Source organism: Rhinolophus hipposideros, assembly GCF_964194185.1.
Source record: "Rhinolophus hipposideros genome assembly, chromosome: 26".
NCBI lineage: Eukaryota > Metazoa > Chordata > Mammalia > Chiroptera > Rhinolophidae > Rhinolophus > Rhinolophus hipposideros.
Genome location: NC_138072.1, coordinates 2,704,369 through 2,725,956, shown reverse-complemented (window position 1 = coordinate 2,725,956; position 21,588 = coordinate 2,704,369). Strand labels below are relative to the sequence as shown.

Genomic DNA, 21,588 nt, shown 5'->3' with positions numbered 1-21,588 from the left:
TGATAATTCAATAATTTAAAATCTAGTTATGGAATAGCAGAAGAAAACAGGAGAGTATGTTTTAAAAAAAATTATGTATTTTTTTCAATGTTGATCTCTAAGTCCCAATCTGTGTCATTGAAAGAAATCACAATAGATGTGGGAATCAGAGAGAATGCTCAGTAAGGAACTTTGAAATATTTGAGAGCCTGAATTGTTTTAGTGCCCCCTTGGCACCCATTGGCGGTGGCACAGTATTTCTGGCTATGACATAAAATGTAAAGTAATCCTTTAATCACTTAAACGTCTTCTGGTATTATTAAGTTTTCATCACTTTACTTTGCTTTTTGGAGTCTCCCTCTTTAAAATACTAGCAGTATTATTCAGTTTTAAAAAAGAAACAAATAATGAGTAGATCTTTCTCAAGAGTTTTTATCTAGTGGGATCAGACCGTTTCTGAACTTGAAATTCTCCTTTCGTGTTTCCCAGCACATCCAGCAGGATCTCCCTTAAAGGTGAAGTGACTAAGCTTCACCCCTGAAGGGTAAGGACAGGTTAGTATGCTCAATCCGCCTTCCAGTTCCTTACCCACAAATGTCGTCTTGCTGCTTTGTCTAAAGCTATTGCTCTGACAGCTTCAGACTGTCTAGTGCATCGCAGAGGAAGTTTCCTTGAATTATTGATAAATCTGCATAATTTGGGGAAGCAGAAAGTGAGAATGTGGTCGAATTAATGGTTATTCTAATTCTTTCTTCGGTGATACAGCATTTTACATGTGTTGCACAGAAGGAAGCTCTTATAACAAAATAGTTCATTTTGTAGGAGATATACTTGTGTAGGAAGATATGAAGCTTCGTATCATTCATCAGTGGTTGCCCCTCAGTACTTTATAGTGACTTTTCAGTAAGTGTTGGTTGAATACATAGATGGAGTTAGATGGACAGAAAGCCAGTGCAGGTATAGTTAGGAAAATCCAGGTTGTCAAGAGCGCTAATTTTCAGTTCTGGTGCTGCAATCACACACATCGTGAACAGAGATTTCCAGACGTTCTAAGTCCATGATACTCTTAGTGTAACAGTAATTTTTTTTTTAACAGAGCCCAAAACTGAAAAACAAAAACCACCTAATGGTTCAGTTCACCAAGTAGTCAAATCTCAACTACTTAGTATTTATGTCCTAACAACTTAGCCATTTGGAAAAAAAAAATAACATGTATAAGTATAAAAAAACAAATGATATTTGTATTTATTTTATTCTCACATAATAACGCTCATGCACTAATAGGCTGCGTCTGTCTGTTGGGCACCGCAAACTTCTCAAACCTCAGAGTCAGGATGGACATACCAGTTTTCGGTTCTCCATTGATTTTCTCATGGTACTGCTTTCTAATGTCCGTAACCTCCCCAAACTCAGCTTCCCAAAGATATGATGTCATCAAGGGGCTACCAGCCAATGTGATGCCCAAACGGTGAATGACCTCGAGCTAGGAGGTAGTTCTGGCAAACGTTGAGTATCACTGATTCCTTCAAATACTTAAAAGATTCCCATGAGTCCATGGTGGGGCTCTCACACACAGTGTGAGCAACCATAGTTACAATACCCAGGGTACCGATCATTTTCTTCAAAATAAGAGTGTATTCAACAGAAAAATATTAACAATTTTATACCAATTACCACTCACTCATTGACTTGCTGCCACTTTGTTCTGTCGTTGGAGGGAAACCATGGATATAAGAACTGTCCATAACCAACATACAATTAAGCTACACCCCCTGTACCTGAGAAGGACAGCTACTGATGTATCATTAGTACAGTTGCCAATTATTACTTAAGGCAGGTTTTGGTTACAGGCAACATTTATTTCACTATCTGGATATCAAGTCTCTGCATGAAACCACTGACTTGACATCATTGTAATGCCAGGTTTTTGAGCTCCTGGATCCTTCCATGTGGAAGGGGGGAAAACAGATGTAGCTGTACTAGGTGGATCCTTTATATCCTTCAGATCCTACTTTAAGTGTCACCACCTCAGAGAAGCCTTTCTGGACTACTCTCTTGTTATTCCCTCTTAGAGCATCCTATCCCTAGTTCTCTTCAGACTGTCTGCTCATCCCCACAGAGTAGGCTTAATGTGTAACCCATTTACAAAAGCATATACACTTTGACGGAGGTGTCAAGGATCAAAACACATGCAGGAACCAAGGGAATGAAAGCCTACTTATTCACTATAAGATTCAGATTGAAAAACAAATGCAGTGACATGCACTAACGCTTATTAAGCTTACCACTCCAAAACTAAAAATTCATAGTTAGTCCATGGTGGTGATTGAGAACAAAGCTCTGTGCCAAGGGAAATGAGAGTGTAGCAAGGACAAATTTGATTCCCACACTTTGCTGGAGCTGGACTACCCATTAGATAATAAATCAAGGTTACTGTCATTCATGTGAGCTGATAAGGTAAGCTGACGTGATGTTAGCTGATCTTCCTGTTTTGGGGCAGGTTGCATTGAAACCAGGCCGGGGAGATGAGCTAAATTCCATGTTAAAATTTGATTGGAGAAAGATATTTGATAGCCTGCCCTGCCAGGCTAGGAACGCTTTCTTAGAGTTAATTCTAGGCCACATGTTTTGTAAGTGTTTCATGTTTCATTTGAGGACACTTTATGACTATTTTTACCGGTCACAGGTGTGCAAATCTCTTCATATAGCAGCTGGTTATCTCAATACATGCTAAGAAACAGATCATGGGACTGTTTGGATTTTTGTATAGTTTATGTACATATGATTTTTAAATAATTGTGAAACAGGAAAATATACACAATATCCATGAAAGGAATGAAAATATTAAATTCTGAAAATGATAAAAGTAAATTCCAGCCTTCTGGGCTTAAATCATCCATAAGAAAGATTCAGACAATGTGGTTTCTGACTGAATATAATCTCTCTACATATTTAGGTTTCAAGACATAATAATCTCCTATAATACCACTATCTAGATATTAGTAATAAAGATTTGGTTATCTACTAACTACAGGAATGTATGTTAAAAATGTTATACAGGAAATTAAAACTAATCATGAACATGATTAATTTTCATGTTTATTTATTTTTTCCAATCATCTCTAACTTACACTGTGATCTTTCTCCCAAATTCCGATTGTAAAATTCTAAAATATACCAAACTACTCAGAGAGGGATTATAGGATGCAGGCCTGATTAAATATTAATTTCAGTTAGTTTAGAACATGAAGAAGTAATATTTTTATCATTGACTTGTCTTTAGAAAAAGGTGATTATTTTTATCTTTCAATTTGAGTCAGGAAAGGACAAATAAAAAACAAGACAGAATTTTAAGTAGTTAAATACTTTGGTTACCCAAACTATACATATGTGTGTATATTTATATACTTTAAAATAATATTTCAAAGTTATTTACACTTAGATAACATTAAAAATAATTTATATTTAAAAATAGCAAATATTTAATAATAATGGAAATTGAATAAAATAATGATATACAAATAATGTAAGAGTTCTGCAAATTAAATAAACCTGCTAGTTACATAGTATTAAGTCACAATGATGTGACACTGTTTTCCAATTAGGACAGTTCCAGTTTCTGTGGGTGACATTCTACTGTTTGTCTTCTCCCATTCTTTCACAGAATGGCTTATCCCATAAGCCTACAGATAAATATTGACTTCCCTTCTCCAGGACTTGAATGGCTTATGAATTTAAAGGTTCCTGCCTGACTTTTAAGGAAGGTCACTTCATCGAGTTTTTAGGCACACCTCTGATTTTTGTCCCCCAATTCTCAAGCTTTAGAAATGACACTGTTTTATTCCAGAAGGTGTGGCTGCAGATGCCCCTTACACTACATAATGCTACCTTTTGCACAGAAAAGCTGACATGACAGAGTGATTAAAGAAATACAGTGTCTCCATCATTTGAATTTTACCCAATGGTGAATTCAGTGGCAGAATTGTGGAGGACGCCCAGGCTCTCTGTGTCTGACGAGGCTTCCTGCCATGAAGACAGAAGAGCCTGCCTTCAATATTTCTTTGGGTTTGAGAGGCATGACTCCAAATCTGGTTTTACTCATCACATCCTATATTTCCAAATAGGTTGAACATTAATAGTGCAATTGAACTGCTGAAGAAATAATTACAGAGGCATCTTAATGTGCACTTCTGTCAGTAAGTAGAACAGCTGGGAGAAAAAAAAAAAGATTCTGAAGACTTGTATGTTTTAAGCACTCAAAGCTTAAGTATGAGCAACGAGGGTTAGAAAGCTGAAAACAAAACTGAATGCAACTTTTCACCTCTCATGTTGACTGTTAGAGGTGTACTTTGGGATCTGCAGCCGAAGAGTAGAATCCTCTTTTAATGGAGAAATACTAAAAGCAAACAAACTTAGGCTTTTCCATTTTCTTTCCTATTTAGGAAAGAGATACTTGCTTCAGTTGCTCACACTTGAGTGGGGCTTGTGCACCCCAAGACTGAAGTGAGGAGCTCAGAAGAGGACTTAGCAAGTAAGGAGAGGTGGAGGGAGACAAAGTAGGAAGGTCTCTAGAGGGTTGTCCCATTTGGTTTTGTGAGATCACAGGATATTGGTAACAACATCCCCTTTTCAGAGTAGGTGCATGCACACAGAATATTCCAGAGAAACCTGCACTTTTTAAAATTATCTTTGGAATTTGATTATTGTGTCATCACACTCTGTTAGGGTAAATAACTGAGAGGTGATCAGGAGGAACCCACAGTGAAAATGCCACCATTGTTGAGGACAGTGTCTCCTGTGAAAAGGCCTTCCCATTTGGCTCCACATCAAGGATGGTGTGGACAAGTGTGCAAAGGGAAATAATTTCTGGGTATATTTCCTTCATTGCTTTGACTTACTGACCATCACATAATGGTCCTCGGGCTTTTATACTAAGAGACAAAAAGCATAAATTCAGTTGGATTCCGTTCACCAAAGGAAATCATGGTATAAACCTAAACTGCTAATTGTACTCTTTCTTTTGTGTTGTGTAACCGGTATAAAATATCGCATTTCCCTACATATATATATATAATTAAAATGTTTCCCTAGTTTTATAACCGCTACAGAAATAGCCGGGGACCAGCTACCATCAGGTTGCCACTATTTTTATCTGTGAACTGACTGTATTCTCGACGTACCATAATTGGGACATAGTAGAGTTGTCTGTCTGTGATTTTGGATTCTAGGCATTTGGATGTAAGGATACAATTCAAGCTGATTTGACTGTTTTAATTAGAAGCTTACCTGCATGATGTGTTAACACAAGTAAAAAATAGCTCTCTAATATTTTTCATGAGTGTTTTCAAAGCAAGAGAAAGATTTCTTTCCTAAAGCTGCACAGTGACCACAGCCAGGGCCAGACGAAAGCGATCTCCCTTGAGTCATGTGCAGTCTGCACTTTCACTTCCTCCGTTTGGCCCAGTTTAGTCCAGACATTTCAACAGCTTGACTAACCCTCATCGTCACTTAGCTGCCAAAGTCTGTGGCCGCCAATATCTCTGGTAGCTTTTGAAGTACACGTGCTGCAAGCACCATGTTTGAGTCAGGAAGGCGAGACCTTGCTGGTCTAACCCTCAGTGGCTAGGATCTTTTTCAAAGGAGAATTATTTTTAATATTACTTCATCATCCTGCATCAGGAAAAAAGTTTTCTGGCAAGCTTCTCTCTTTCCAGAGAAATTGCATTGACACTGAACCTGGCATGGAACATCTGGTCTGGGTTAGCCTGTGGATAAAAAAACAGTATTGATAATCAGTACTACTTCTAATTTTCATTTTTAATTGGATGGAGCCAGCAAAGCTATATAAATAACAAAACACCATGACTCGGTGTAAACCGATAGTTTTTTAGCGTAATAACCAAATACCATTTACAGCAAGGTTAACCTGATAGTGAACGGTATGTATTGCATGGTAATTAGGTATGAACACTAAGTAGCTCATATAAGGGACTGTCATGAAGGTGTCTCGTGGAGCCAAACAAGCATTTTGGAGCAAGCTTGGTGGGGAGATGAATAGCAAAGAGTTAAAGCTGGAGTCTGCTCTAATGCTCCCTGGGACCAGAGGAGCCTGTTTTTCCATTAGCATTTGCTCCAGGCCAGGGGCCAGTGGCCAGGGACAGGACTCCCAATTTACCATATTTACCAGTTTACCAGGTCAGTAACGAAGACTCAGAAAGAGAAAGTACAGTGGATTCTGTTCTGAGGACAGTCTTCCCAACCTTTCAAGCAAGGTAGTACTCTTTAGTTGTAACTTTGTGTCTTCCAAGGTGAAGAAATAGGACACATACAGGGGATTTCAACAGATTGGGCACCAGGGAGCCACTGGTAGGGTACTTCCTACACTGTCTGGGGTCACTAGGGCTTCTTGAGCTCATTTTGATCCATTTGCCTATCAGTCAGTGTTATAAGTGATATACGTTTTCCTTATACCAGTGAAATATCTGGTCCTCAGATGAATCTGAAGTTTATTCCAACTGGGCTATTTTATCGATCATCTATCTACCTACATTTTCTCAAAGGTAGTGCAGTAGGACATCATGGCTTGTGTATTAGGTTGAAATGTCTTCACCCTGGGAGTACCTGGTGACGTTTCCTGCAAGGTGTGCCTGTGTCTGACTCAAGTGACATTGCTCTTATCTGACTGATGGCTTTTAATTTGCTGTGACTTGATAGAACGATTTAAATGGTTTAAATGCCAGCGTCAATGGCTTCAGGCTTGCCTCCTTTCTTCTCCCACATCCAGTCCACCAGCAAATCTTGTTGGCTGTACCTTAGAAATACATCTGGAATCTGACCATGGGTACCGCCTCCACTGTTAGCACAATGGTCTAGTCATCAATATCTTTACCTGACCATTCGAATCGTCCCCTAACTGTGCTAGGGTCTCCACAGCGCAGCGCCTCCTCCCAACCTAAGTCTGATATGGTCACTACTCCAAAGGCTTTCCATCTCGTTCTGAATAAATGCTAAAAGTTACAAGGTTCTACGTTTACTCCTACCCGTACCCCCACTTCCTCTGCCAATGTCATCTGCCAGCACTTACCTATTGTTCACTGGATTTTAGCTACACTGACCTCTGACCTCTTGGCCATTCCTCAAAGAAGCCAAGCCCACCTCTGGTAGGGTCTTTGCATGTGCTGTAAATACTCTACTCCTGGACACGTGGCTCATTTTCTCACTTCCTTCAAGTCTCTGTGCAAATGTCAGAGATGCTGTCCCAGATAAACACATTTCAAACAGCAGCCTCCCCGCCACGTCTCCTTGCCCTGCTTCATTTCTGTATGAGTCACCATCTGACATAGCATGTCTTTATAGGCTTATTATTTATTATTATTATCGCTTCTTCTACTGCAATGGAAGCCCCAAGAGACTTTGTGTCTTGCTAACTTGTTGTACCTTCACGCATTGTAACAGTGACTCACACATTGATGAAAACTTCCTGAGCCACTGGAATCAACATCTCCTGAGATCTTGAATTATTATTTCTTTAAACATAAGCTTCCCAAATCTTAATTCCATAGCTTTAACATTTTAAGCATTTGATCTATAATCTACTCATTTTTGGCTCGAATCCCTTTGGTGGGAAGGTCAAACCAGTAAAAGACGTAGGAGTGATAACTATTTAATGAGTACTTCTTACATGCCAGGCTCTTGTGCTGAAGCACTCGGCTTTATCTCATCTAATTCTAACCGCAGGCCTCAAGATAGGTATTTATTACTACCGTGTTCTCCTTTTATAGACAAAGATACTGATATTTGGTAGAGGTGAAATAACTTGCGGCCAGGTCACAGAGTTAATCGCCACCGAGCTGAGATTAGCATCAAGGTGTGGTCGACTCCACACTGCCTCCTAGCTGTGTCCTGCAGTAATGCGTGTCCAGTTGAAGTCGGGAGGCGGTGAGAATCAAAGCATTCCCTTTACAGCTCCTGTGCTAAGGTGCTGGGGCACGTACGTACGTAGGTATTATAATATATGTAACCTCCTTCCTCTAAGAGTCCAGGTACCAACCCAGAGGTTGTTCACCTTTCGGAAATGTCCCGAGAGCCACTGTTCCTCTAGGTTGGGACTCTCACTTTAAACGCAAGGTTGGCTCAGAGCCGAGGTGGTTTACCTCCTAGGGAGACAAGAAAGGAGACGTCACCAATTCGGCGTACCGCTTGCAAGTGCGGGTATTTAAATATAAGGGAACAAAAAGCAAGTTCTCCAAAGGCGGCCGACCCCGTCTCCAAGGGAAGTCGGCCCGGAGGAGGGGAATAGGGCTGGGGGTGCAGAACGAAGCGCCCCGCGATGCTGGGCCGGAGCAGGAAGCTACGTGCCGGGAGTTTCGGCCCCAGCGAGGGTCCCACCGCTCAGCACTGAGCCGCCCGCACAACACCTGGGCCCACCGCCGAGTCTGCGCGCCGCAGCTGCTGGACCGCGGCGTGAGGCTGGGGGGGCGGGGCGTGGGCGTGGCCGGCGGCGCGGAGGCGTGGCCGGCGGCCGCCCCGCCCTCTCCTCGGGGATGCCGGGATGTTTACACTCCTGACAGCGGCGTCCGCGAGAGGAGAAGCGGGAGCCTGGGGAGGATGGGCCGCCGCTAGCCTCGCACTCGGGACGCGCCTCGCCGTGCGCAGGGTGGGTGGGCGCGCCTGCACCGTCCGCGGGGGCGGCGCGGCGCGAGGTGGCGATCGGCTCCGGGCCTCGCAGCCACAGCCCCCGGCCCAGCGGGCCTTTCCGCGGCGCCTCCTGGCCCGGCCGCCCGCCCGCCCCGGGCCCCTCGCGGGCAGGAGAACTGACAACTCCCAACTTCCCGGTGAGTCGCTGCGGGTTCGCGGCGCCGGGCCGAGCGGGGATCCTGCGGGAGCCGGGCGGGGGTGGGGATGCGTCGGGATCGCGCGGGCGGCCTCCGGGTCCCGCGGCCGGGGAGGTGGGGCGGGGCGCGCCGCGCTGGAGCCCGAGGCCCTGGTCATGGGCAGTGGCGGGAGCTTCACGCCTGGCACCGGCTCTGGCGGCGCCGGCCACGGTAACCAAGAAACTCCGCGGCCACGGCGCTGGCTGCAACAGGTCTTGGGTTTCAGGACCCGAGGAACTTGGGTGAAGTCCCGCCTCCCGCCGCCCGGCGGCTGCTCATTGGCCGCGCGGGTTATTTATTGCTCACGGATTGGTTAGGCCCAGCTGTCAGAATTCGGCGGCCGCCAGACTTGGAAAAGTTCAGTGGGAGAGAGTGGGTGGTGGGCAAGTGTCCAGTGGCTGGACAAGTACCGGGAGGATGGCCAGCCTGTTGGAGAACGAGCTTTCGTGGGACTCCGACGGGTTCAGGAAACGTCAGAGAGCGGGCGTGCAAGGCGAACGCTGGCGGTGATGGTGGCCGTGGAAAGGAAAAATCCAAAACTGAGGCCGAAGCTAGAGAGACGGAGGGGAGCCCGAAGGAGAAGGGAGAAAAGAGGGGCCACGTCGCCCCGGGGCAGTGTCCGGAGATGCGCACGACGCCGAGGACTCTGCAGCCAGGGCTCAAGGACTCCTGCTGCGTCCTCCCTGCGCCCTGGAGGCCCGGACACGATGCATCCAGCGGATGAATCGTGCTCTCGCGGAGCCGTGGTCCTCGGGAGGGGTCACTACTCAACACACGCGCCTTTTACAGTAAGATCAGCTCCCACCCTGAGCCGTTCCGGTGACGGGACTGGAATTCAGACACACGCTACAGACACGCAGTGATTTTCCTCCTTCGGGGAGCCTGGGGCTCTGCAGGCTGCAGCGGAACGGGGTCCGATGCCCCGAGTTGGCAGAGCGGGTGTACTCGTCGTAACGAGAACCAGTGTTTCCGAGGCCTCTCCCGCGGAGTCGCGCGTTTCCCGAAGGGCGCACACGCCCCGCAGGCGACAGCTGTGTGTCGTCGGGTTGCATTTCAGAAGCAGCACAGACCGTGTGCGCAGCACGTCTGTTCAGCACAGGAGCTGGGGCGGCCGCAGGACCCCTCGGCTTCCGCTGCGAGGGTTTCTATGGGACCTTGGGGGGCGACCGGACACGCACTGCACTCGGTGACTCACTGAAGGGGACCTGCCGCTCGCCAGGTGGCAGCTCGTGCTGAACGGACGCGCGGAGGTTTGGGTACAGGGCACTTGAGACGGTGGACGTAGAACGTCGGTAGTTCTTTCCTTTTCCGAGGCAGGAGTCTTCTGCAGCCCCCGGGAGACCCAGCCCGCAGCGGGCGCCCCTCCTCCGCCCGCAGCACCCTCTGTTTGCTCCCGGGATGGGAGTTCGCGGGGTGGGGGAGAGGGGATGGAGCTTAAACAGTTTGCCTCTGGGAGGCGTCAAAGGGACAGAAACTGTAGGTGGGAGAAGAGCCGCTGAAATAAAAGGGCGAAGGCCCCTCTGTGGAGGCAGGTGGTTTTCTCGCGGGCTGGGGCAGCGGGGGACCCCGAGGGGTGCTGGCACGAGATTCCGCTCCCCCGGGGAGGCCCCGCCCCTCGCAGCACTGACGGCCTCCGCAGCCAATGAGCGGCTAGGATAGCGCGGTTCCCGCTTGGGAGGCGGTACTTCCGAGCCCCTCCGGGAGGCAGGGGGAGCTCCAGCCGGGGGGATGGATGCCGTCGGGCGGCGGGGCGCGGGGCGGAGGGAGGGCCGCGTGCAACGAACACGGGAAAGGCAGCGCAAGGAGGCGCCGCTTTCCTCTCACCCCTCGTGCTGGTCTGGTTTCATAGTTAAGCCGCACCTTCGACTCACAACTGCGACTGAAACTTTAGAGTCGACCAGAAACGAAGTCGGTCCGCAAACTAAGTATCACCCCTGTAACTGGTCGGGATTTTGCGACACGCTCTGAAAACGGAAACCCAGAAATGTCAGAATCTGACTCGTTCAGCGTGTTCACGGGGACTTGGGAATCTTTCCGCAGTTAAAAGTCTTCACCAACTTGTAAAGGAAAGACGGTGACTTGACGGACTCATTTTATGATCAGAATTCAGGTGTCCTTCTTTTGATCGTTTCTGTGGCACCCGCCATTCCCTTTCCCACTTACACGTTTTGCTGGTGGGACGATCGCAGGAGCTTGTTTCCGGCCCAGGAATGAGGAAAGCACGTGTGGTGTGACGGCCACACGCCGCGGGGGGAGGGGAGACGCGAGGCCGGGCGGGTTAACATCCCCGAACAGAGAACACCAGTAGACGTTTCCGCTGACCGGAAGTGCACTTAGAGTGTGTGCACGTGGGTGTGTGCCCTCCTCCCGCCCGGCGTCTTCTGCTGTTGCGATGGGCAGTTTGGGGCTCTGCTTTCCTGCAAACATTTCACTGTTCTTTTCGGCTACTGTGCATGTGCAGAAATGTAGGTTCTTTTTTTTCCCCTCCACTTAGGTTTGTGGCCCGAGGCAGCGTTAGAGACTGTTACAGTGTATCTAGGACCAAACGCTGCTCTCCTAGCAAGCAGAGCTTATGTTTAAAAATGGGTCTCTAGTATTACTAAGGTAGCCACCCCTGAGGGCATCTGGACTGAGAGACCAGTGATTATCTGAGGCAGTTTTGGAAACGAAGTTGCTTAATTAGATAAAGGCGTTCCAAATTTCCTTTCAGGTTTTGCTTACTTTATTGTTTTAAAAATAGGTTTTGGTATTTTAAAAATGCACAGTGTAGCGGCAGCGGCACAAAGCAGCACTCGGTCCACATTCCTGGTTTCATTAAAATGAAAATATTTGTCCTTTCAAGTATTTGCTCAAGAGTTAACGTGGGTAGGCATTTTAGTGCATTATATATAAAACATGGTGGCAAACTTAGTTTAATACTTGAGGGTGTCTCGGAAATGACATGTATGATTAGTTTGCCCTGAATTACTTTCTCAGCAATTACTTTCTCAGCATTTCTGTAAATATATGGCAAGATGTTTTAAGAAACATTTCTTCATGATTTTGAATATTTCAATTTAATTCCTCCCTCATTTTTATAGGGTATATGGGTGAATAACATTATATAATTATAATCAAATATATTTATTTGCAGGATATAATGGCAGTTGAGAACCTTTAAACATACATAAAACTAATGTAGAACCATTCACTCAGGGTTATAAAACTTCTAAACTACTGATTCCTGTTTTTTGGTGATTAATAGTTTGATTATGCCAGTGTATTACATATCTTCACATAATATTTTGTTCTAATGAAAACACTTAGAAAATATATTTCATGGTTTTTAGTGAGCAGTGGAAACGAGAAGGACACATGGTGATAAAACATTCTTTAATTTTTTTTTAGCAAGATAACTTCTTTTTTTAACCTTTGTCAAAATAACAGCTCTGTCACACTATACATATTTTTTTATAGTGAGCTTATCCGATGAGTTATTTTGTAATAGCTATATAAAGAGTTAATTAGAACAGCGTATATGAATGGAACTTATTTAATTGGTCTATAAAAGTTTAGAAATATATGTTTTCTGTTATTTAATAGATCTTGCCGTTGGTCTTCAGTTGATAATCAGGGTAAGTCAGTAGGTAAGGGCGACTTTTTCATTCCTGGTTGCTTCCTTGTAAAGGGTCCTGTAGTAAATATTAATACTTCTGGCCTTGTGAGCCATTGGTCTCTGCCAGAGCTGCTGCCACTGTAGCCATTCACACTGTCCATCCAAACAGGTGGGTGTGGCTGTGTTCCAACGAAACTGTATTTATACGCACAGGCTGGAGGTCCACCCCTGCACTATGAGATAATACCAAAAATCTAAATATGATCCTAGGCCGTTGATGTTTGGGTTAATGAGGATTTTCCACAACAGTGTTTTATAGCCTGTTTTGGTCCTTAGACCCTGTTACAATCCCTTGGTGTTTCCTGATCCCCTCAGAATAATGCCCAGTTAGTCATTCCCAAATGTTGTGTTTCACCTCAGAGACTTCATAAATAAATAAACCTCTTAGATTTGCCCTCTTGTAGATTTTGAGGGTTTCCCACGGGGGGATCCCGCACCTTTCCTCTCTCCAGCTTTCTCCTTACTAAAACAGCATGGAGTCTGATGCCAGTCATTTACCTTTGCTGATTGACTGCTGGTGACACTTTAATAGGAGCGCATTTTGGTGTGTTTCTTTAGCAGGTTTCATTGTAAGCCAACTGCAGTGACTGCCTTTGTTAGGTTTAGAGGGACTTTCTGGCATGAGCAAGAGGGTGGGCAGATTTTTTTTCTTTTTCAGAAAAATTGACTTAGTGTTTTATAAAAGACTTTTTTTTTTTTCCAGTTTAAAAAAATACTACAAAGGGCCTGTGTTTATGGGGAGGGCCTACCGTCAGGGCATACAGCCATCTTCTCTTCAGCTGCCCCTGCAGCTCCAGTATTACCATTTTCTGTTTACCATGGTGTGGGAAGACTAAGGCCCAGGTGTGTCTCCTGTTTCGTGACTCTGCTGGACTTACTTCACTTGTTCAGACCTTAGTTGTCTCAGCTCCTGTAAGATTGCCCTGAGGAGTAAATGAAAACATCTTTCTAAAGGTATGGCAGTAGGCTCAGTAAGTGAATTTCCATCCACCTCGTTCTCTGTTCTTAGGACCTTTAGCTGTGGGAAATGCATCCCTGTTCTGATGACTGGCCCCGTTGGCCACTCTGTTCTATCCCAGCTTTGTCTGGACAGGCTCTACCAAGGTCTACAGACACTTGAGTTCTCTGCTTCCCCTTCGCTTGAGATTTCCATATGCAAATGTGATGGTTTCCACATTTGAGTTAGTGTTTTTTCTTTTTGGGGGCATTGCAGGCAGAGGCAGTAATCCTTAGTTCCTCAGGTAGGGAAAACCCACAGAGGCTTGGAGGGCTATATTTTGGACAAGAAAACATCGGAGTTGCAAAAAGATTCTGAAATATAGATTCCAAAATGGCAAAATTAAAAATATTCTTTCTAGTATGCTTGTAATTCTGGCTTTTTATTATTAAAACATTTTCCTTATATACTCATGTTTACATGGCAAATTGCTCTAATTTTTGTTGTGGTTGTAACCATAACAAAAGCACATATCCTCTATTATGTTTGGGAAAATTGAATAGATATGTTTATGGAAAATTGTTATATTTCTAAAATGTAAGAAATTGCAACTCTTCCATTGCCCTTTATATCTAACTGCTGGACACTGTAGTAAAATAATGTGATATATTTGCATAGTGTCATAAAGACACCCAGAACTGTACAATAGATAATTTACATTAGGCAAATAGTATTTCTTTATTTCACAGATTATTTTTAGGCATGGCTTGTTATTCAACAAACAGGTAAATTGAAAGATCTACAAGAATGATGCTTACTGATAGAATGATTTTACGGAAAGAAATTCGTGTTGCATTCTCAATTTCTCAACCTACAAATTCATTTCATTTGTTTTTTTCCACAGTCTTTGGTATTAGAATGCACTTAAAATAGTATGGCGACAGGTGAGGTATTTGGTGAAAACTGACATTTTAAAAACATTTCCACCATCTAAAAATAGTGTTTCAGTGTGGTTGGCAGAGAGTGTGGGCTTCCTGCAGTTTCCCAGTACCAGGCCACAGAGGAGCGCTGCCTCTTCTGTCCCTGATCAGAAAGCTTCCCGCCCCGACTGCGCAGCCGCCTGGTCAGGACACAGCCACAGGAAGATGCTGTGTGGGGGACCCCACAGCCATGACCTGAGTGCTCCGGGCCCTGGCTTGTAACGCCTGTGTTACTCTCCTAGGGCTGACCCAACACATGACTGCAAAGTGGGGGCGTTACAACAACAGGAACATATTCTCTCACAGTTCTCGAAGGTCAGAAATCAGAAATCAAGTGTCCATAGGCCAACCGTGAGGGTTCTAGGGAGAATGTGTTCCGTGCCTTTCTCTTAGCTTCTGGGGTTGACCACGGCCCTTGAGGTTCCTTGTCACTCTCATTTTTGCCTCTGTCACACGCTGTTCTTGCCGTGTGTCTGTCTGTGTCTCTCCTCCTCTTATAAGGACATCAGTCATTCTGGATTAGGACCATCTAATGACCTCATCTTTACTTCTGATCACTCTTCCACTTAAAACTTCAGAAGCAAAATCTCTGCTTTTCCTTTCAGATCTTTACCATACCACAGATTTTGGGATTTCTGATCTTTTCGTTCCGAACAGAATATTTTAAAGTTGTGCAGAGATTGTACTTAAGAGAGAAAGGTGCGCCCAAGTGACCCTGTACACATGTCATCGCAGTGGGTCTGCTGTTGCTACCACAGAACAGCTGTTCCAAAGTCAACTTTTCCCTTCACCATTAGCTGGTGGTGTCTCTTGGGAGGCCTTAAGTGCATGATTCACTAAATCAGATACTTTCAGAATTGGAAAGAAACTGTGAACCTGCCTTTTCATTTTTTGTGAGTATCAGCGGAAACCCAGGAAGTTAAACTTGCTAACCTGCTTTCCCCTGGATTCCGAAACAGTCAGCATTGCCTGGCGTGCTACCTGTAACGTTCTTGCGAGCAGGCCCCCTGTTTTTGTCTCACTGCCCGGGAAGCAGCAGACCTTGTCTGTTCATGGTACACGCTCAGCTCAGCCCTGCCGGTAGAGTGATGGATGGCACTGTACCTCCTGCTTCCGAGCCAGGGCCAGGATTCAAGTTGGCAAATATAATACTTGAGGGCCCGATTGTGCAGGGGTGAAGCATTCCTGTTGCCTGTAGAGGGAGGGGTCGTCCGGGTGTGTTGCTGCCTCACTATGAAACAGGATCAGAGAAGGAGCAGAAATGACCGTCATGGAGGTTCTCCTAGGAGGGAGGGCGGTGGGAGATAGGATAGTAGAGGCCAGAAAGTCGTGCGTGGTCACAGGGTTGTGTGGGCAGGATTTCACAGGTACTACATACGCCGTTATGTAGCACACCTTGGTCGTAAGAGCCAGCTTTCATTGCGGTGTGTCACTCTGGTATGCTGAAATAACTTACGTGCCCCCGTTACTTCCTGTGTATGTGCCTGAAATGTTCGGCGCCCCCACTGAGCAGTTTCTCCCTCTGATCTCTTCTCTCTGTGATGCAGACATCTCAGTTGGCTGTTTCCTCTGCCTCTGTAGCCATGCCCCTCTGTTTGTGAAAATCATACCTTGCAAAGAGGAATGATTAGAGATGAATGACACGAGCCCTGAAGGACTTATTTCATGATTCCTTGACATACTTCTATCTATTTGTACATTGAAAATAATGTCCACAAATCTGTGTGGCTGTTCTGGACTATGTGGGGACCTTTTTGCCTTCGCCAGAGAGGCTGTGTTTTCACAGCATCTGTCCTGCTATGGAGTTTCTCAAACTCCAGTCCTCAGAATGCCTGTGTCAGATTCTGACGGGATAGGTACGAGCACTGGTACTTCAAAGCAAGCACCCCAGATGGTTTTTAGACACAGATTTGGGAAGCGACTGGTCTGTGATGGGAGCCTGCCTTTGAAATGAATAATATGGGTGATTCTAATACAGGCGTCTCTCAGGCCACCTCAGGAAATGGCACGGGGTCTTTTAAACATACATTTTTTAATTTTAAAAATTATGGATTTATTTGTAAAGTGAGTCCACTCCTACGGCTGCCATCATTGGTGCTCAGGAGTAGTTGAGGCCTGAGATCAGCCTCTCCCAGCATTTGCAACCGTGTGTCAGCTCAGATGCTGGCTAGGTGTTCTGGAAATCACTGTTACAAATCCATTAAAAGAAATTAGATAAAGAAGTATAAGTATTTTATAAATAACAAGTGAGTAATAACCAAAGAGAACATCCCACTAGAACAAGTGAAAGAAAAGTGTCACTCCCAACCCAGCAGTCTCAGTGTGCCACGGATGTTGCATTTTTGGCTTTTCTGCAGTGTTTCTCTCAGCTGGGTGTGAAAACTCACCACTCCCTGTCCCTTGATGGCTTGCAGTCCCTTTGCCTGAGTTCTCCCTGCTCTCTCGGCTCCCGCGCCTGGCTGCACCCAGCTTTTCCGTCCTGTGTATCTGGCCATGTGGACCGTGTTCAAGACCATCCTAGTGAGTAACCGGTTCCTTTTTCCATGACTGCCTTCTTTCCACTGATAACAGGTGCTGTGCTCAGGTCCGCCCTGACCGCCCGCCTTGTCTGTAGATGCCAGCCTTTGCAGCTAAGTTCCGCTCTCGATTCCCAGAAGCCTACCTGCTCGTTTCAAAACTGCTTTCTACCAGTGATTGCTTTTTTCACCTTTTTCTTCAATTTGGAGTTTATGCATCACTCCAGGCTCTTGCTGTTTATGACCATCCCTACCCCCACTTTTTTTTTTTTTTTTTCAGTAAGAAGAGGCACTTGACAGAGGAGATTTTGAAGTCCTGGATGAAGTCCAGGTTCATTTTTTTATCTTTCAAATGACAACCACAGGATCTGAGCTAAATTAATACCCACGGAACTCAGGGGAAGAGTTGTGTGTGTCTGGCCCAGGAGGGAGCATTGCTAGCGTGATGAGTGGTTCCGGGAATGACGTGGTGGACGGAGGATGTTGAGTTAGGAAACGCTGGGACCCTTGTCCAGTGTGTGGCCCCTGACAAGGCAGTGTGGCCATTCCTGGGATTTTTGTTTGCTTCTTGGGTCACCATCCCCTGAATTTCAGTGTTTCCCTTGTAGGACACGAATGCCCATTTTCTTCCTTGTGAACTTTGTCGGTTATTTGCATACACCCTTCAAAGGATGATCCAGCTTATTGCACAGCATTTGAGGTTAAAGTTAGTTTCACGTCAAGGTCAGCTTTCTCTGAACTTGGAAGGCAGACTTGCCTGAAAGCAGAGGGACAGACCATTTGATCTCTGGAGATCTCCAGCAGCTGTAAGATGAATGGTTCTGTGAATCTATTCACTTTACATTCCTTCTTTTTCCATTTGTTCCTTTATTATTCTCACTGTCCTACTGGGTCCCACCAATTCACAGGTTGAAGAAAGAGAAATTTGGGGATTGAGGTGGGTAGCTGAAAGAGAGTAAACAAATCATCTAAATAAGACGTAGCTTTATGCTTTTAAAAATATTTCAGTTTTTATGAATCGCAGAATATGGGACTACAGGAATGACCAAACCCATACCGTATTCTGGCTCACCCATTGCTCATGGCTCTGCGCTGGACCCTTTGCTTCAGCGGATCCCGACCTGCCTTGCTAGAGTCACTGCTTTATACTCCCCTATATTTCAGTCACCTCTGACCGCTTTCCAGTTTTTGGTAAATGCTGTTCCCTTCCTGGCTTCCCTGTTTTTATACTTTTCTGACTGCTTTTAATATCTGTTTTCTGCACTTCAACTCTTCTACCTCAGCGTGTGGAAATGGTCTCCATTCTTCAAGGCTCTGCTCAGATCTTATACAGAAAATGTAAGAGATTTTTCCTTGGCTTCTTCAGGCCTTTAGTACTTACCCTCCCTGTAGCTGTGCTTGTCTCAGCTTCCTTCCTGGAATATAAGCTTCTGGAAGGTGTGAATCATGTCCTGTACATCTTGATGTTTCCTATGAGGCCATTCTTGTCAGAACTGGCCATGCAGGGAATGGCACATGACCACATCTCAGTGACGCGACGCGGCAGAAGGTCTGGGCAGATCTTAGCAGTGAGAGAATGTCCAGGACAGTTGAGCAATGGGTTTGAGGCGAGTCTAGGACGCGTGCCAGGTACAGGTCTCTGCAAGGCCCGTGGGAAGGGCGTCCTATGAGGGAGGTCGTGCATGTGACACAGGTAAAGGTCTGACAGTCTGACGTTCAGAGACCCAGTCTGAGAGTCTGCGGTTGGTGGTAGCTGGTGTCTGAATCTTAAGTTCTGCAAGATCTCAGAGTGGGGGGAGACGGGGTATGCCCGGGTACACCACACATGAACTTGGGAATGGGAAGGGGGTGGAGTCAGGACAAGTTTGGTGATTAGGTGTAAATTCGAGGCTTGGGCAACAGGAACAGAGAGCTGAGTTCTTGGAATTGGGACATGGGCTTAAAACAGGATGAGCAGTCTGATTAAATTGATTTGAAGCCGATTTACGAAACTGTTCGCTAGCTATCCCTTATATTTTCCTTCCTGAGAGGCTGGCCCATTCCTATTCCCTAGTTCAAGTCAAGTGGTCTCGCTTTCTCTTTGCCCATAGAAGATGCTTACTATCCATTTGCCAAATTAATTCCATTTTGATGTTCTAATAATCGCTTCACGAAGAAAACATCAAACTGAGTTACATAAGGAAATGACTAGCTTAATACTTGAAATTGTTCCCTTAAGAATGACTAATTGTGAATTGATGGAAGATTTATGGTTTGTGGCCATTAAATGCTGACATAGAGAAAGGCTGTTCCACTTCAAAATAGATACATTTTGTTTTGTATGTTTTCATTTCTGGACGTTTAAAAGAAGAATCCCAATGTCAATAATTTTCTTTTAAAACAATTAAAGTATTTATAAAGGGCCTGTGCCAAATGGACCAAAGATAAAATGTATATTCATGAATTAATGAAGAAGCATATGGGAAATGAACCTGGAAAGGTACCAGAGATTGCATTTCGAAGGCCTTGAAGACTGTGCTAAGAAGACTGACCTGCTCTTCTCCTGTGAGATAACTGGGAAGAGTTCCTTGGACCTTTACGTTTTTAAATTTTGATTTTAATAACAATAAAAGCTGTAGTACTTTGACATCTCTTCATTTGCTTCTTAGTTAATGGCAGATCAGGAACCATCATCAAAATAGAATCGAGATTATTATAGATTTGTTAAAAAATGGATTAAGATAAACTTGGATTATGTGATGAATGAAGAAAATCCAGACTTCAGTGATACTATGGTTTAAAATTACCAAGAATCATCAACTTCAGTGATACTATAGTTTAAAATTACCAAGAATCATCAATTATATCCTTCTGTTTTAGTGACCGTGAGACTATAGTCACTATTAACTAGATTCTCAACTATTTTGTGAATCCTTTCAAGTCTCTCATATAAAGTTCTAGGCAGTGTCATCAGCATGTGACATTATGTTTGTCATTCCTGCTGTTAATTTAAAATAATAATCCTTGTTCTTTTAGTGTCTCCATAAAATTGTGGGTTCACATGGTAAGTGTGCCAGAGAAAGCACATTTGTTTGCAATATACCGTATATGTCTGTTTGTGTTAAAAGATACCTGCACACAGCTTGGCGTGGTTTTGTGGTCTGTGTGCAAAAACTCGAGAGGGATGGCAAGGTCGTGGTGAGCAAGGTCGTGGTGAGTCGGGTTGAAATAATTTGGCGGGGTTTGGTGAGAAAGTTTGCTTAGCCTTGGTGAACTTTGCATAATCTATGCAAAGATCCGAGGACTAGCCCAGTTCTGTGATGTCAAGAATATAACAGCAATTGAATTTAGTTTCTCAAAGGTAAATTAAAAAAATAAAATACAACCATGATTTACCTTATAAATAAATGCATTGAAAAATCTTTTTATTAAAAGCTAGGCCCTTTTTGGGGTAACTATGAGTCGATGGCTTTTACATACTCTTTTTCCCCTCTTTTCTTAAGTTTCTCTTAATTTTAATTTGCACTGGAAGTCTCTGCACAGTGGGAAGGAAATCAAGCCAAACCAGAGATCGGTTATTATTCCTCTTTTTCTGAGGGAAGAGGGTGGGCAGAAGGAGGGAGAAGGCAGAAGTAGTAACAGCAGGAAGGTGGCTCTTAGATGTGCTTTGTTGAGTGTTGATTAGGTCCTCCTAACTTCATCATTCAGTCAGTGGACTCAGCTGTCCCCACTAAGAGGGGTCTCAAGAGTGTTGGGGGGGCAGTGCAAAGCTCGCGGAAGGGTGGGCGCCAGAGGACTGGGTTGGAGTCGCGTCACCACTGTGCTGGGCCTCCGTTTCCCTGCTGACCGCTCAGGAGCGTCAAGAGAAGGAATTGATAGGAAATCTTTTTAAACCGCTTTGGTTTACTGTAAACTTATGTAAAGAAAAGAGGATTTGGGGAGTTCAGGAATAATTAGTGCATAGATCAGTGTCTGTAATAAGCAGGTGTGCAAAACAAATGGATAAACAGCATTAAGAAGCTTTTCTAATAAGAGTAATGTGAAATTGTGTGCTAATTCAGAAAAAAACCTGTTAATTTTTTCCTTTATTTTATTTAAATGAGAAATGTTTTTCTGATGCTTTTTTTGTCAGTGAGCACTTGTTACAGATCAAAGGCTGTCCAGCACATGACCTCACAATAAATAATTCATACTAATGAAAGCGTTTCCATGTACTTGCTTGTATTCCATAGGGTCTTCTCAGCTTTGTTGTGAGAGAATTCACTGCTATGAATTAGTCAGTTCTGTGAGTTCAGTGGAATGTTTTATAACTGGGTTTGGAAGATGGGTCCAAGCTGTGTGTCTTAGCACTTGATGTCTGTCTGTCTTGCTCGGATGGTTCTAGTTTGTTTGTCATGATTTTCTTGTGTTACAGCTGAGTGGTTGGCTTAGTAATCATGCTTTTCCCAGGCTTTAGTTTTTGTTATGTGAGTAACTGAATGACATGGCAGACACGTAAGGGACATTTATTGTGTTTTCACAGCATCCTTGGCCCACAGTTCACCTAAAAAAATAGAAAGTCGATCAATAGCTTATTGGACAGACTTTGAAAGGGCTGAATAGGGATCACTCATCTTTTACATCTTCATGGGTAAATTCTTCTGTAAAGATAAACAGAAGGGGTAATGTT

The 21,588-nt window shown here is 44.5% G+C and overlaps 1 protein-coding gene across 2 annotated transcripts in view; it reads left to right on the top strand.

Annotated features, from left to right (window-relative positions):
• The first annotated feature begins 8,518 nt into the window (after nt 1–8,518).
• Nucleotides 8,519–21,588, top strand: part of NEK7 (NIMA related kinase 7) — a 103,038-nt gene continuing 89,968 nt past the window's right edge. The window contains exon 1 of one of the 2 annotated variants that reach the window (XM_081039340.1): nt 8,519–8,813. Coding sequence is in view for 1 of the 2 variants with exons in the window: in XM_081039339.1 (XP_080895465.1) it covers nt 9,362–9,640 (279 nt within the window). In the remaining variant the exon portion in view is untranslated. Of the gene's footprint in view, nt 8,814–9,222; nt 9,641–21,588 lie in introns of those variants that run through there. The other variant, XM_081039339.1, reaches the window with a different exon arrangement.